The sequence below is a fragment of the Antennarius striatus genome, chromosome 3 (genome assembly GCF_040054535.1).
Source record: "Antennarius striatus isolate MH-2024 chromosome 3, ASM4005453v1, whole genome shotgun sequence".
NCBI classification, from domain to species: domain Eukaryota; kingdom Metazoa; phylum Chordata; class Actinopteri; order Lophiiformes; family Antennariidae; genus Antennarius; species Antennarius striatus.
Window position 1 is genome coordinate 14,660,208 of NC_090778.1, and position 15,507 is coordinate 14,675,714.

The following is a 15,507-nucleotide window of genomic DNA, read 5'->3' on the forward strand; positions in this document are numbered from 1 at the left end:
TCAGCTTTGGCCACACGTCTCCAGTTGGAGTTGCGGCCACACTGTCAGTGAAAAGGTGTGGCAAAAGCTGGTGGCAAAAAGGTTGCTTGAGTTGACCTTGTCTTAATGTCCAACTTCTGAGATGTGGCTATTTAGTGGCTGGCAGATAAGGCTGTCACAAGTGGACTGTTTAAGTGTGTGAAGCAAGGTGTGGCTGAAAGGGTTTGGTTTTTGTTATTTTAATGTATCACCACTTACAAAGGAAACTCATAAAACAGATATATTTACAAGATGAACTTTTACATGCATTTGTTGAAAAAATTTGAAATAATAATTTTGGAATCATAGCCATCTAAATTTAATTGTTGATGATCTTGCTTCACAGATCAGCTTGATGCTCAACGGAATACTATTGGGTAATTCTTTGATCCTAGAAACATACCCCCAAAAGTGTGTTTATCATCAGCTGTCTTGTTTACTTCTCATCTAGGTATACTGGGATTGCAGTAGGAGGTAGTATGACTGAGCCACTGTGGATCAGTGTAAAAGAATTGAGTAAGACACAAAGATCCACATTCTGCGTCCAAGATAGCAGCGCCGAGAGCAACGGGGTGTGTGGGAGGGATTTCTGCTTTTTTCTTCATGTTTTGATTTAGATTATAATGTGCAGTGTTCCCAATGCATGGAAATAAAAACCATAATAAGGATTTTGGGCTTTACTCAATTTTTTAAACGGACTGCTATTATATTGAACACAACTGTACCTTTCACAGATCAATTTAACTCTCCATTTGAAAATCAAAAATTCTATATCCTGCATAAAAAAGAATAGGATGTATGGTGTGCTGTTGCAATGTCCCTCTTAAAAACTCTTAAAAAGTCAACTAAAGATGAGAGAAGTCCCCCTTTTTTTTCCTTTTGTTTTTCAACAAATAAAACTATTGCCAGAGCAAATCGGACATGGAAGTGTGACAATTTAAGACAGCTGTTGCACTGTAGTACTGGACTGAACCTCAACATTAACTGATTATATTAGCTTCAGCATCCATGTATTATTCATTCATTTCCCGACCGCTTTGTCTGCTTGCGCGGGTCACGGAGCTGGAGCCTAATCCAGCTGGTTTAGGGCGTGAGGCGGGTCAAACTCTGGGTGCCACACCAGTGCATCGCAGAGCTACACAGAGACATACAAACACACAAACACTCACTCCTACGGGCAATTTGGAAGGGCCAATTAACCTGAAGTGCATGTTTTTGGAGGTCAGAGAACCCAGAGAGAACCCACGCAGACACGGGGAGAACATGCAAACTCCACACAGAGCAGGACTCGAACCCGGACCCGCCTTGCTGTGCGGCGACAGCGCTACCCACTTTGCCACCGTGCCGCCCATCCATGTCCCATCAGTGTTCAATTAAGGTTCTTTTTGCACTTTTTTTCTCAGGTGGATTTGCATTTGTATATGAAGCCCAGGACATGAGCAGTGGTAAAGATTATGCCCTCAAGGTGAGATGAAGGTTTTCCTACCTCTTTCATCTTATATTTATGATATGCCCTTGTATGAAGTGCCCATGTATGAAGTGTACATATTAAATCAACCCCACAGTATATTAAGATTGTATGAAAATATACCGTTTATCTGCAGCTTGCAATAACCAAATTAAAATAACAAGTTTAGGAGCTTTGCAAACAATCTAATTATTGTTTTTCACATTCACACATTTGTTCAACACTGGAAAGAATTCAGATGATGAAACACTCTACCAACTTTCCGAAACTCACTATAGGAGCAGAATCACAAAGCTTGTGCTTTTTGAAGTGAATGGCCAACCTATAAAAGAAGAGTCTGCTTTAGCAGCTCAGACCCTCCAGATGAGACACGTGTTTTGGGACATTGTTCTGTGGGGCAATGACACACATAACTTTTTGGGTTACAGGATCAGTGGCTCAGTGGTGCTTTGAGACTGCTTCCCTTCCTATGCCAGAAGAAACCTGCAGAGTATAGATGCCAAGATAGATTCTAAGAAAATTGTAGGAGAAAACATCTTGGTATCAATGAGGAAGCTGAAGCTTCATCCTAAGCATACCTCAAAATCTTTTTTTTTTTAAATTGCATTAGAAAGATTGTTGTTCTTTTTAAACAAATGAGATGAGACACTGTTGTAATAAAAAATTATTAACTACAAATGTGCCCTACAGAAAGAGGCAAAGCATTCTGTTACACAAGATTGTTCTCTCAAAAACAAAAATATTGATGTGCTTCAATGTGCTGTTGAGACTTCAAACTGAGGTTGTTTACTTGTAACAGTCATAGTCAGGTGGAGATCTCGAATCTTAATTTGTTATCCTGGTTACCTTGGCTTAAAATTCAGTCGTGTTATTAAAGCAGATGTTCTGTTGATGAACAATGTAATATGTTAGTTTGCTCTGAGGCATTCATTCATCTTGAAGACAAAATAATCCGTAGTTGTCTCGTCTTCAGCCACTTATCCGAGTCATGGGTTTACTGGATCCTGTCACAGCATGGTGAAAGAAAAGTTAAGTGACTTGGTCACGGAGCAACAACAAACTGATGGTCTGTGTGTGCACTTTTTTTTCAGAGATTGCTGTCAAATGAAGAAGAGAAGAACAAGGAAATCATACAGGAAGTCTGCTTCATGGTATCCTTTATCATTTCCAGACCATCATGAAGACAATTCTTTTTTTATCTTATGACTTGTGTTCTATCACAAAGAGTGACAAGCGCAAGTTTGGCTGCAACCCATGACTTAACAAGAATACGGAATATACGTCCGCCATATTTATGAAGTGCACTTTGTTGGCAGTGCCACACTTCTGCTGCCACATTGTAATAATATACATTCCAGGTGCTGACATATATTTACAGGACTTAACATTGTGGTTTCACAAACATAGCTTGCTGTACAATACATGGCTTTGTCCTCACAAGGTCTTCATTTGTGAATTTTTAGTCGTTCATTGTGTTTCTTCCTTTCAATGAGTGGTTACTAGGAGGAATATTTTCTGAGCAGTGAGACACCTGTTACAATTGAATGACTGGATATTTTATTTTGTGTCATTTGTGTCATGTGTCAGTTTTTGTGAATGAACTATCAGTCGAGGGACCAAACAATGACAAATGGGCAACAGTTGTTTACTGCAGTGTGACGCATTATGGAATCCTGAGACAGTTTTAGATGAAACATTATGTTCTGTTACAGCACTGTTTTGGAACTGCTGCCTTGAATGCTGACAAAGCAGAAAAAAGTCAGCAGTGAATTCCTCCCACCACCGCTCTTTGATCATGAAGTTACATAACAGTTTTAAATAGAAATAGCATATTTTAGTTTTTCTGCTGTGAAATACAGTGGATGAGTTGGTCAATCATAAATTGTTAGAAATATCTTCTGAAATCAGTTAATAATGAATTTTATTGTACCAACCAGAGACTGAATGGTCAGTGGATTCAACAGACTACCAATAAATCCTATTAACTTCATCACCCGAGGCTAGGCTTGACATCACGTAGCTTTCTTTGACCTGTGTGCTCTCTAGAAAAAGCTGTCTGGTCACCCCAACGTGGTTCAGTTCTGCTCTGCTGCCTCCATCAGTAAGGAGGAGTCAGACACCGGACAAGCTGAGTTCCTGATCCTCACTGAGTTGTGTAAAGGTGAACCAATGTATTTCAACACACTTGTGTTGTGTGCTTGTGCTTTGTCTTCTGTTTCCTGCTTTCTACCTTCACCACTGACCCATTGCCTGCTCATTCTTCAGACTAAATTCCAGTAAATTTGTCATTTGAAGAAATTCTCAGTGACTTTCACTGACATGGGCCCCTGAAAAAATGGTTTCTCATCAGCATCGGCTTTCCTCAGTTCTTCCAAGGCTGCTCATTTACAGCAGACCTCTTTCATTTTGTCTTTTTTTTTTAGGCCTTCATTGGAACTTATGCAACTCAAGACTTTCATCTGCGCTGCGTTGTAATTTCTGGAAATTCTTTGTAAAAAAAACTAAATATGAGTGTGAAAATCAGGTGTAGATTGGCAGGTGATTCTTTCACAAATGTGTTCCAAAGTCTCATTTGTTTGGATTTCTCCTCCCCAGGTCAGCTGGTGGACTTTATTAAGCGAGTCGAGCTGAGGGCTCCCCTGTCATGTGACACTGTATTGAAAATCTTGTATCAAACGTGTCGTGCCGTTCAGCACATGCACAAGCAGAAGCCTCCAATCATACACAGAGACCTCAAGGTGAGTCATTGCCAGGTTTTTGGGGTGAATCAAAAATCTACTGAAGGATGAAGCATCCACAATAGTCAGAGCCTTAAGAATTAAACCCCTCACGCCAAGGACTGCATGTTGTATCATATGAGTGAGACACTGCAATTCGAAACATGATTTAAAGTACTCAGGCTATTAGATGAGCTGTTGTTACTTCAGTGTATTCTAATTAGCATGCTAATCCAACGTGTTCTCAATGTGATGCAGATTGAGAACCTCTTGATTAGTAACCAGGGAACCATCAAGCTATGTGACTTTGGCAGCGCTACAACAGTGTCACATTACCCAGACTACAGCTGGTCAGCACAGAAGAGGTCAATGGTGGAAGATGAGGTACATACAAACACAACCTCAAGCATTAGTTTGACTGGCTTCTTCTCTTTTTCAAAACAATGACTTTTTATTTTTTTCCATTAATGTTGAGGTAGTCTATGCAATTCAGGTATTTCACACTAATTTTTATCTTAATATATTTTCAAAAATGGTACAATATTTCGCTAACTTTCTTCATCTCTCTGATTTTGATCTGCAATACATTGTATCAGGTGACTTTAATACATTTTTGGTTTCTAGCATGAAGTAACTTACAGGATGTGCAGTATTTAAATATATTTTCTTTTGGAGAGGAAAAAAAAATCACGTTCAGATTGGCATTGACTCAGTGACAATACTGGTGTCATTAATGCTGAGCAGGAACCAGAAATCACTGATTAAATTAACAGGAAGAGGTCCAGGAAGCACTGTTCCATCAGGTTAATTGTATTTCTACCATACACACACACACACACACACACACACACACACACACACACACACACACACACAGATGCAGGAGCTTCACCACAGATAATTTATGTATTTGTAAATGGTAAAACTTTTGTAACAGCTTTTTTTTCCATGTTAATTTGTTTATTAAAATTTTGTTTCACTGAATTGTGTAATTTTCATGCATAATAATCACATTTTGAGTGTTCTCTGAAGAATGACTTAGATGAAAATGATTCAAAGATATGTTTTAACACTTAAAACCACTCATGCGGTTTTGTGGGGACGAAATCTTTTTTTTTAAAATGATGTTGTGTGGATGCAAATTTCTTTCTAAGCGGAGGGAAAAAAGATACCCGGCTACGTGTGGACATGGCCTGAGAGTTTTTTAGTTTTCCTCTTTATGTGTAGATCACAAGGAACACGACTCCAGCGTACCGGACCCCAGAGATGATTGATCTCTACTCCAACTTCCCCATCAATGAGAAGCAAGACATTTGGGTTAGCTGGTACCTTTTTTTACTTCCTATTCATTAGTTTCAATGGAATCATCGCTACAGCCAAGGGAATCATTAAGTGCTGTGTTAGAAAAAGAAAGTGCAATTCGCTTTATTAATCCCATGGAGAAATTTTTTTTTCACTCTTTATATACAGTATATTCTACACATTTCCAAACCACAAGCGCGCGCACACACATACACACACCAAGGGCCTGTAAGCATGAAAGTTATGGAGAGAGATGGTAGAGTGACGGGTGGCCACGTACCACCGTAAGAGCTTGTGGAGCATGGTGCCTTGCTCAGGAGGTGATCTGGCATCTCTCCAGCTACCTCCGTACACTACATACATTTTTTGGCACACACTGGTCTTGAACCGGCCACCCTCCGGTCCCCAAGCCAAGACGGAGCGGACTGAGTTAAAACAGCATCAATTACTTAATGAGAAGTGGTTTTGGTCACTTCTTATTAAGTAAAAATCGAACATTCTTGTAATTCCACGGTTTTTATGGTTGTAGTGTTTTATTTCATTTCATGTACATAGAACAAATGCCTTATTGTGACAAGAAGCACAACAGAAACAAAGTTTTCAACTAATTATTGAATTAGTTATCCTCTCTATTTTGTGATTTGTTTTCCTCTCATTCAGAAAGGTGGTTTCAAGGTTCTTGTCATCATTACTTCCTCTCTCCCATGTAGGCCCTTGGATGCATCCTCTACCTGTTGTGTTTCAAGCAACACCCTTTTGAGGACGGGGCCAAGCTTCAGATTGTCAATGGAAAATACTCCATCCCTCAGAATGACACCAAATACACTGTTTATCATGACCTCATACGTAAGTATGTTCTGTGTCCACTGCTTTCTGTCAGTCTTTTTATTCACCCAACGTTCTGTTTTACTCTTATCACCTACAAGTCTGATGTAAAGCTGACCATGAGGTAGAACAGCGCTGCCTGCTTGTGAATTTTGTCCTTTTACCTGGGGAATTTTTAGAAATTGCTCGCAAATAAATGCACTTTTTTTTGTTGTGTTCAACTTAAACTTTTGTACATGTGGGTTATGATACTTTTCTACAAATTAAATATATTCAATTTCTTGTTTTACCAAATTTCGGATACCATGGCACTTCAAACAAGTCTGTTTTTTATAAATCTTTTCATCACAAACAACCTGAATGGATAGTTGTAGTTGTGGTCCTCTTCCTCACCCACCTCTTCGTTCTCCTTGACCTCTTCCACCTTCTGCTGCTGCCCAGGTTCCATGTTGAAGATCAACCCAGAGGAACGTCTGTCCATCACAGAGTTAGTCAACCAACTCCAGGAAATAGCAGCAGCACGTAACGTCAACTCCAAGTCTCCTATTACAGAGGTATATATGAACATAATTTTATTTGTGCTGTGTATGGTATTATGATCATAATGGTATTGTGAGTTTTGACAAATTTCAATACAGAAGAGAAAACTTGGCAATCTTTTTCCTATTCTACAGTGCAGGGCTGCTGTTTTGATGGTAATCAAAACAGCAGCACATAATCCCAAAAGAAAAAGCCATTTGTTTGTGGATTAAGTAAATGCACATTTATGTTTTCACCAGTTATCACCAATGAAATGGAGCAAATTAATCGTTTTAGCCACAAGACAAGAGACATGTATCCAAAGAAGGCTTATGCATTGAGGATTTGATATGACCTTTCTTTTGGAAATTGATTTTGATTGAGGGATGGTGTGTGTGATTATTAAATCTTATCTTTAGCTTTGAGCGAGTCCTGTTTTGCTTAGCAGTTTTGATAAAGTGACAACTTCTAATTATTGTATTTTCATGTTAAGAAGTTGATTAGTTGAGTTGCAGGTGCCCAGCATCACGATGGCAGCCAGCCTGTGAAGAGGCTATTGACAGGCCGACCACACTGCTTCTTCCGCTGTGTGTGCGGACTTGTGCTCAAATTGCTCCCCGTCACGCACACACCAGCACAGTGTAGTCTGTATACTCTCTCCCAGGCTCCTGCCTGTGCAGCTGGCGTTGTCCAATGGGGGAGGGGGGGTGGAAAATGGATGAAACTAAAACTATAAACAAGTTCAATGTGATGCCAACACTGCTGTAGTAAACCATTAATTTTGGTGGTGTTAATAGCAGAAAACATTTTTTATCAACCACCCACACTTGCTAATTCAGCACACTCTGATTTAAGAGGTAGTCGTGGTTTTAGAATAGAGCAGCTTTTCCTGCGCTGCGGTTGGTCATGAACGACTAAGCATCCACAGCCTCTTACGATTCTTACCACAAATCCTGATACTTATCTCCAAATCCTAAGCCTTGGTTGTGTTTTATACTATATAAATCTGATTTTAGAAATCCAATGGTTTTACAGAGATTATTATTTCTTTTAACAACTTTCTGCTGTCACCATGACTGATTTCAGGCTTAGCTAGTGTAATAATCCTGAGTAATGTTTTTATTTCAGATTTTAAGATGAATATGTTTGAAATATTTTTGAGGGGAATGTAGGGTAACAGAGAGCTCAGGAGTTTTTCTTTTTTCCAACTCATTTCTTGTCAAACTGAGCCCTAATGAAGCCGATAAAGATGTGCAGAGTGAGGGCAGATTTGGTGATCGCTGATCTGATTAGGGTTAAGAAGGGGTCTCCCTGCTGGGCATAAGGAACGTAATCCTCCTCCTCTCTCTGTTGCTTCACACTACAGACATATGGAGAGGCAGACTGAGGAGACGAGAAAGAAAAGAGGTCTTGTGAAAGAAGGAAGGGTCAGAGATGGAAGTGAAACACTGAGGGAAATATGGTAGATCTCGATGAGGGGAAGCGAGATGCTGTGATTGTCTGCATTAGTACCGACCAAGACATTCAAATTTTTATCTAAAAATCTTTTTATTTTGCTCAATTCTTTCAACAGTTGCATTTTACTGTACTGGAATTATTTTAAATTCATATAGAAACAGAACAAACCTGTTGCTCAGCATTGAGGGTTCCAATGTTGAGATGTCTTTTTTTGTAACAAATTTTTTTTTCTTTTAAGCACCTTTTTGAGGACCTTTGTCTTTTTGGGTGGTTCCTCTGTTTTCTGTTTACCACTCTTTGGTTTCTGCTTTAATTTTATTTTTGTTTGGAACAATTTTGGGTTCTGCAAATTGTCTTCCATTTTCCAGCATTTTGCAAACATTTTTTTTGTTAGCTTAGTGTTGGTTTTTGTTGACCTACCTATTGCGATGTTGAGTGCGTACTACTGTTGGCGCCCAATATATGACGGCTATGAATGTCTGCAGTTGCTGGAGCAGAACGGAGGTTTTGGAAACAGTGGAGCCCAGCCACCCATGCAGATCCACAACACACACAACAGTGCAGGTAAATGTTTATTTGGATAACTATGTTGTTGTTGTGTCTAGTGATGTGTCATCACATCAGTGTGTGGTTTAACCACACAAGACCCTGAGTATATTTGTCTTTTTTTTCTGCTGGTCTTTGACAATAATTGTTTGAGAAAATAGTATTCCTGTATATTGGGCATAGTAGACCAAACATTTTTTGTTCCATACACTCAAACCACTACATACCTACATTCAGAAAAGACATGTATAATCGATGTGCAGCATCCATTAAGAGGATTTCTGCACAGCCAGTCAGCCATCTGTCCAAAGGCACAATATGTTAGCTGGTTTCCTTAAGCAGTGCCTCCTGCCTTCCTGTCCATCAGTAACAAAAAATGATGCTGAGTCAGTGTGATGTCATAATTTCAGCCCCAACATAGATTCTACAAACTGATGTTATACAGTGCGAAGTCAAGCAAATTTTGCAGTTTAGCTTATATTTAATGCCATTAAATGTTTTTGTAAGTTGTGTGTCATACAAAATGCAGTGAAGAGACCATTTTCTTACTTCATTCCCACTTCACAGAGCTATAGATTCTACCTTTTAGTAGTGCCTAAGTATTTTTTCTGTTTCATTTAGCATTAAAACTGTGACAATGATTGTAACTGTGTCATATTTGGATCAATAGGCATGTATGATCCTGATCAGTCGGCCAGTGGCCTCTTTGATATCCTAAGGGGTGGGACAGAGCGCTTCTTGACCAACATAAAAGACACTTCCTCCAAAGTCATCCAATCAGTAGCCAGGTAATTTATTTTCACCTTTATTATCACCGTTATTTATTTATGTCAAAAGTGTTATGTCAATGTTTCGTTTAATGTTTGTCATTCCGGGACAGTTCGCGCTGATTTTTTCACTTAGGATGACTTGGGCATGTGTTGTTCCATTGATCTCATGATTCTCATCATGTTTCTGTTTGGACGAACATAGTTAATGGGATACTCAAACATTTCACATTTTGCACTCTGTTATAAAGGAACATATTCACACTTGTTGGTTAATTATTTATTCCCTCCCACCACTTTGGTATTCACTTTATGATTATCCATCCATCCATCCATCCATCTTCAACTGCTAAATCCAGAGCCCGGTCACTGAGGGAGCAATCTCAAATGGGATTCCCATACTTCCCTCTCGCCAAACACTTCATCTAGCCCTTTTGGGAGAATCCCGAGGCGTTACCAGGCCAGCTGAGGGACAGAGTCTCTCCAGTGTGTCCTGGGCCTTGTCCAAGGCCGCATCCTGGTAGGACATGTCCGGAACTCCTCCTCAGGGAGGAGTCTGGGAGGCGTCTGAAATGGATGCCCAAGCCACCTCAGCTGGCTCTGCTCAATATGAAGGAGTAGCGGCTCTACTTAGAGTTCTACTTGGAGCAAACCGCTCCAGGTTTGATGAGACCAACAGGACAACATCATCCGAAAGAAACTGATGAAATCCTTTTGTCCTCAAAAAAGACACCTTCCGGCTCCTGGCTACCCATAGAAATTCTCTCCATAAAGATTATTAACAGAACCAGCGATAAAGAGCAGCCCTACCAAAGTCCAAAAATGCACCTGAAACAGGTGTGACTTACTGCCGGCAAACCAAGTTCCGGCTTCGGTCATACAGGGATCAGACAGCCCTTCACAGAGCCTCGAACCCATACTCCCAGGGCACTCACCACTTGACACAACAAGGTACACTGTTGTGTCACGCCTCCTCCAAATCTACAAAGCACATATGGTCTGGTTGGGAAAACTCCCATGAACTCCCAAGCACTCGATGGAGAGCGCAGGACTGGTCCAGTGTTCTTCAACCTTGATGAAAACCTTGTTCTTCCTCCTGAATCTAAATTTTGCCTATCTGTCCAATCCTCTGTACCTGCTATCTGCCTCCGGAGTCCCACCGTTAACAAGACTCGGACTTCTCCATCAGTGTCACGGTATCCATTACTTCCGACGTCCACCACCGGGTTCCGGAGTTGCCACCGAGACAGGCACTGGAGACCTTCTGACCACAGCTCCGAGTAGCAATGTTGGTAGAGAACAAGGTCCCCTCTGACCCAATGTTCCCTGCTTCTTGTGGGGTCTGGGAGAAGTTCTCCTGGAGGTGGTAGTGGAAGACCTCATTGACAGAAGGTTCCTCCAGATATTCCCAACAGATCCGCAAGACACATTTGGGCCTGCTGAGTCTGTCTGGGCTCTTGCCCTTCCTGCTGATCACAACCAGGTGGTGATTATTTGACAGCTCTGGCCCTCTCTCTACCTTAGTCTCTAAGACACACGGTTGGAGATATGATATGAGAAAGTCGATCATTGACCTTCAGCCTAGGGTGTCCTTTAACCATGTGTACCTATGGACATCCCTGTGTTTGAACAAGATGTTTGTTATGAACAAACTGTCACTAGCACAAGTCCAATAACAGAACACCACCCGTGTTTAGATCAGGAGGCAATTGATCTAACTCACCCCTTTCCGGTTCTCACTGTCATTGCCCACCTCACAACCTTCCTAGCAAGCTACAGATCCTTTCCCCTCAGCGAGGTGACATTCCATGTCTTAAGAGTCAGTATCTTTGTGCCGGGATTGGGTCATCGCTCCCCCCACAAAATGGGGGCTGCCCTTAAACTGCCCTTGAACTGCATGATCACTCAAATTTTATTTCAACCACAAAATGGCATAACGGTTTTCTGAACAATACTGCTCTTCTAGTGTAAGACATCAGCATGAAGTCTAGAAAATTGTATATCTGCATCTTCATGTCACATTACATCTGGCCCCAGATTTCTGTTTTAAAGGAACATTTACTGCTTGGCTTTCTGAAACATGCTTTTCCACTCTGGAATCAATAAGCTATATTTCAGTTTACCTTATCTTGTGGTTTTGTCAACACCCACTAGTCACTACTTGGCAGCTGTCTTTGACACTGCAGAAATGACTGTTTTTGCTCATTTCAAACATAGGTGGGTTCCTCGAAAAATATTCTACCTCACCAATTCCGACCTTTTCATTTAAGTTTTTATGTTTTATTAGGTTATTCCATCATCAATTCCTTTCATTTGTTTGGTCATTTTGTTTATTTTTTTTTGTGTCTTTTCTCTGTCCCGATCCCTCATGCCCCCTGTATGTGTCCATCACCTAGCAACCCAAGGTAAATATGGGTCTTGAAGTGCGTTAACTCATACATTGCTTTGTGTGTTCCTGTAGTCTGTGTTTAGAAGGGGAAAAAAAGCTAGAAGGCCATTTGCTGTGCTGCATCTGTGATCACAGCTTGCTGTTCCTAACATCACACATTCAATAATTCACTGGAATGATTGCAGCGTGTGACGTAAATGGACTAATGCCTGTAATTTTATGAGTGAACGGAAGGATTGAATGACTAGAAAATAAAATGAGTAAAATGTACGGTCAATGCGTGGTAGAGGAAATAGTCTGGATAATCTAACAAATTGAGATTGGGATTCAAGTCAAAAGTTTGATAATGGTTCAATTCAAACATCAAAATTAGACCTGTTGGAATATTAATCCAGGCTGGCATTAGGTAAGACTTTATATAGCACTAAATACCAGAGAGCAGGAAAATAAATCACCAATTTTGACAATTTAAAAAAAAAATTAGTGAGTAAAGGAACAAATTAGACTTAAATTAAAGCATTTTATCTGTGTTTGCTGCTTACCAAATCACCTCTACCCTAACAACATCACCCTTCTGTCCTAACAACATACAATTGAATATAATCAGCATAAATAGATTTGGGGATTTCTTGCCTACCGCTTGTTTATGTGTTCTAAATTGAAATTTTCAATGGGAATCATTGCTATGTTTTCATCATTGTCATTATTCCTCTATATTGAATTTTCCAGATGTACAACATCAAAAACTCAGGGCACAGGTAAACCCGGAATTTAGGGTAATATGTGTATTTGTCAGAAGATTGTACCCGACTGGTGAAAAGTTTTAAAGCACCCCAGTTTTTCTAGTTTTGTCATGAAATTCAAGCATTTGAAGTCCATTGAACAACTTGAAATGGTACAAAGGTTAAGTGGTGAACTACAGAGGTAAAAAAAAAAAGAAGGTAGTTTAAAAAATCCCAATGTTTCTTAATTACTCACAACCCCTTCTGCGTAAAAGTTGTTTTGGAACACATTTTGGTATACCATTGTAAGCATAATATGAACAGTGTTGTACTACAGAAAGTACAGTGTGCATTCGAGCGTCAACACTTGAGACTTCACCTCATCATAGGTCTTTCCTACAGAGAAATTGCCAAAAATGTCAAGGTATCAGTAAATAGTGTCATTAATCAAAAGGCAAGAAAAAGAGGCTTGCCTGGACCATTAAACTCCGCCAGTGGACTATTGAAGACTGGCAGAAGGTGTTATGGACTGATGAATCAAAATTTGACATCTCGGGATCATACTGCAGGACTTATGTACACCGTTAAGTGGGTGACAGGAGTATTCCTCAGTGGGTGACATCAACTGTCAAACATGGAGGAGGAAGTGTGATGGTCTGAGGCTGTTTTGTTGGATCCAGAGTCGGTAACTTGTACAGAGTGAAAGGCACCCTGAACCAAAATCTGGGCTTGTGCTAGCCAGTCGCCAATTCGCCATAGGCGAAGTAATTTCCATATGGCTACAAGGTTTTTAGCTTGTGTAGCCACAGTGGCGTTCTTATTTTTAGGAAAAAAAGTCTCAAACTTAAAACTTTTTTGGACTCGCGAAAATCCTCGAGCGATAACATAAGAAAACAATAGCATGCTATTTCCGAATGCCAACAAAAATAGCCGAAGCTACTCGAACGCTCACGATCATTGAATATGCACTCGGGTCTCGACCGGCTCTCAAGCAATAAAAAAAACAGGATTATTTTTTTACAAGGTAAACCCGCGAATTGGTGCACGACAGGGCGAGGATGATCGATTGAAATGACCGGCAGGAATAACCAGTGATGCATGTAAATATGTATTCACCTCGCTTGCTATTTTTCATGCCTTTTTAAAGTGAAATGAAAAATCATCGAATTAAAAAAAACTCAACTATGGCATACCAATGGTGTTGTCTAAGTCAAAGTTAAAATGTCTTCTAGTCCAAATAAAATTTACAAGTTAACACTGAGTAATATTTTGTATGACTGTATCTTCACATAGTGGATGCAAGTTTTCAATTGTTGAATCTCACATTTCTACCTGCATAAAGTAGGATAGAAATAGATAGTCAAGCTTGAACTATTGACTTTAGTGTATTTTGGTAGGTAAACTGAACAGAAGATTTTGCCCTCGGAATGCACCAGAATGCAGGTAAACAACCCCATTGTCTAAAAAATTTCCCGACCCCTGGTGGGAGGTATGCCCCCCACACACCCCTATGATGAGTGTAGTTTTACACCCCCCAACAATTGAAAACTTGCATTCACTATGTGAAGATAGTCATTCAAAATATTACTCAATGTTTACTTGTTAGTTAGTTATTCATTTATTTCAGGCAAGGCAAGGAAAAACAAAACAAAAAACAACAACAAACAAAATAATTAAATAAGCAAATAATAAGCAAAGATCATAACTCAACAATACAATTCTGCCTGAAAGGGAGTGGGAAGAAGAAAATTTATGTAATCCCACCCCAGTTCCTGATTCAGAGATCAACACACTTGTAAGTTTTACTTACACTAGAATACATTTTAACTTTGACTTAGACACTTTGATTTTAATAAGTTTGATTCTTGGTAATAGTCAATGTTTACTTGTAAGTTTTACTTGCTATTATAGCAAGCCGCCGTCTTGGACACAGAATGTGGCTTTGTGTGACTTACTCAAATCTTTTACACTGAGTCACAGTGGATTAGTCACACTACCTCCTAGTGCAAGCCCAGAAAATGGCTAGCAGAGCATTCTGCAGTTCCCTCTGGGATGTTCCTAGTTGGTCATGGTTCATCCTACTGCAAGTGAATGACCCAGTACATACTGTAGGTCCAAGCTATGTCAGAACTACTTTAAGACGAAGAACAAAAATTTTACATTTGAAAACATGGAGTGGGCAGCACAGTCTCCTTACTTAAACCCCGTCGAGATGCTTTGGGATGAACTGGACAGAAGAGTGAAAGCAAACCCACTGACAAGTGCTACAAATGTATGGGAACTTCTGCAACGGGATTGGGAAGAACCTTCTAAAAAATATTTGATTTCGATTGTAGAAAGAATACCACAAGTGTGTTCAACTGTTGTATTTGCCAAAGGTAGGGACTTTGATGATTCGAAAGGTTAGAATATATTTTGGTTTCTAAATTACTCCATTGTTTCTTTTTTTACTAAATTGTTTATTCTATGCTTTGTTCTATGCTACGACTTGAAACTGGATCATTTTCAATGAAATTCTGGGAAAATTGAGGTGTTCTAAAACTTTTTACCAGTAATGTGTATCAAACCACACAGTAGAAATTCTTATGTGGTGTCATAGGTCAGGCAGAGGTGTACATTCAGGTATTGATTAGGAACTTCATCTTGAAACCTTGTCCCATTGATATGTCGTGACATAAAGCTTTGTTTTGGAATCAATTTGTTACCAGAACCGGGGGCAAACCGATTATTTTGTTTTTATTTAGTACACTTCTTGCCCCGCCTAATTCTTGCGTAT

General features: G+C 39.8%; 1 protein-coding gene across 4 annotated transcripts in view; it reads left to right on the forward strand.

The window, feature by feature from the left end:
• gak (cyclin G associated kinase) overlaps nt 1-15,507 on the forward strand; it is a 28,968-nt gene that overhangs the window by 3,482 nt on the left and 9,979 nt on the right. For all 4 annotated transcript variants that reach the window (XM_068310037.1, XM_068310038.1, XM_068310040.1 and 1 more), the window contains exons 2-11: nt 1,422-1,483; nt 2,578-2,637; nt 3,533-3,647; nt 4,082-4,224; nt 4,462-4,587; nt 5,431-5,520; nt 6,216-6,351; nt 6,772-6,884; nt 8,793-8,871; nt 9,524-9,641. In XM_068310037.1, coding sequence (XP_068166138.1) covers nt 1,422-1,483; nt 2,578-2,637; nt 3,533-3,647; nt 4,082-4,224; nt 4,462-4,587; nt 5,431-5,520; nt 6,216-6,351; nt 6,772-6,884; nt 8,793-8,871; nt 9,524-9,641 — 1,042 coding nt within the window. The remainder of the gene's footprint in view (nt 1-1,421; nt 1,484-2,577; nt 2,638-3,532; nt 3,648-4,081; nt 4,225-4,461; nt 4,588-5,430; nt 5,521-6,215; nt 6,352-6,771; nt 6,885-8,792; nt 8,872-9,523; nt 9,642-15,507) is intronic.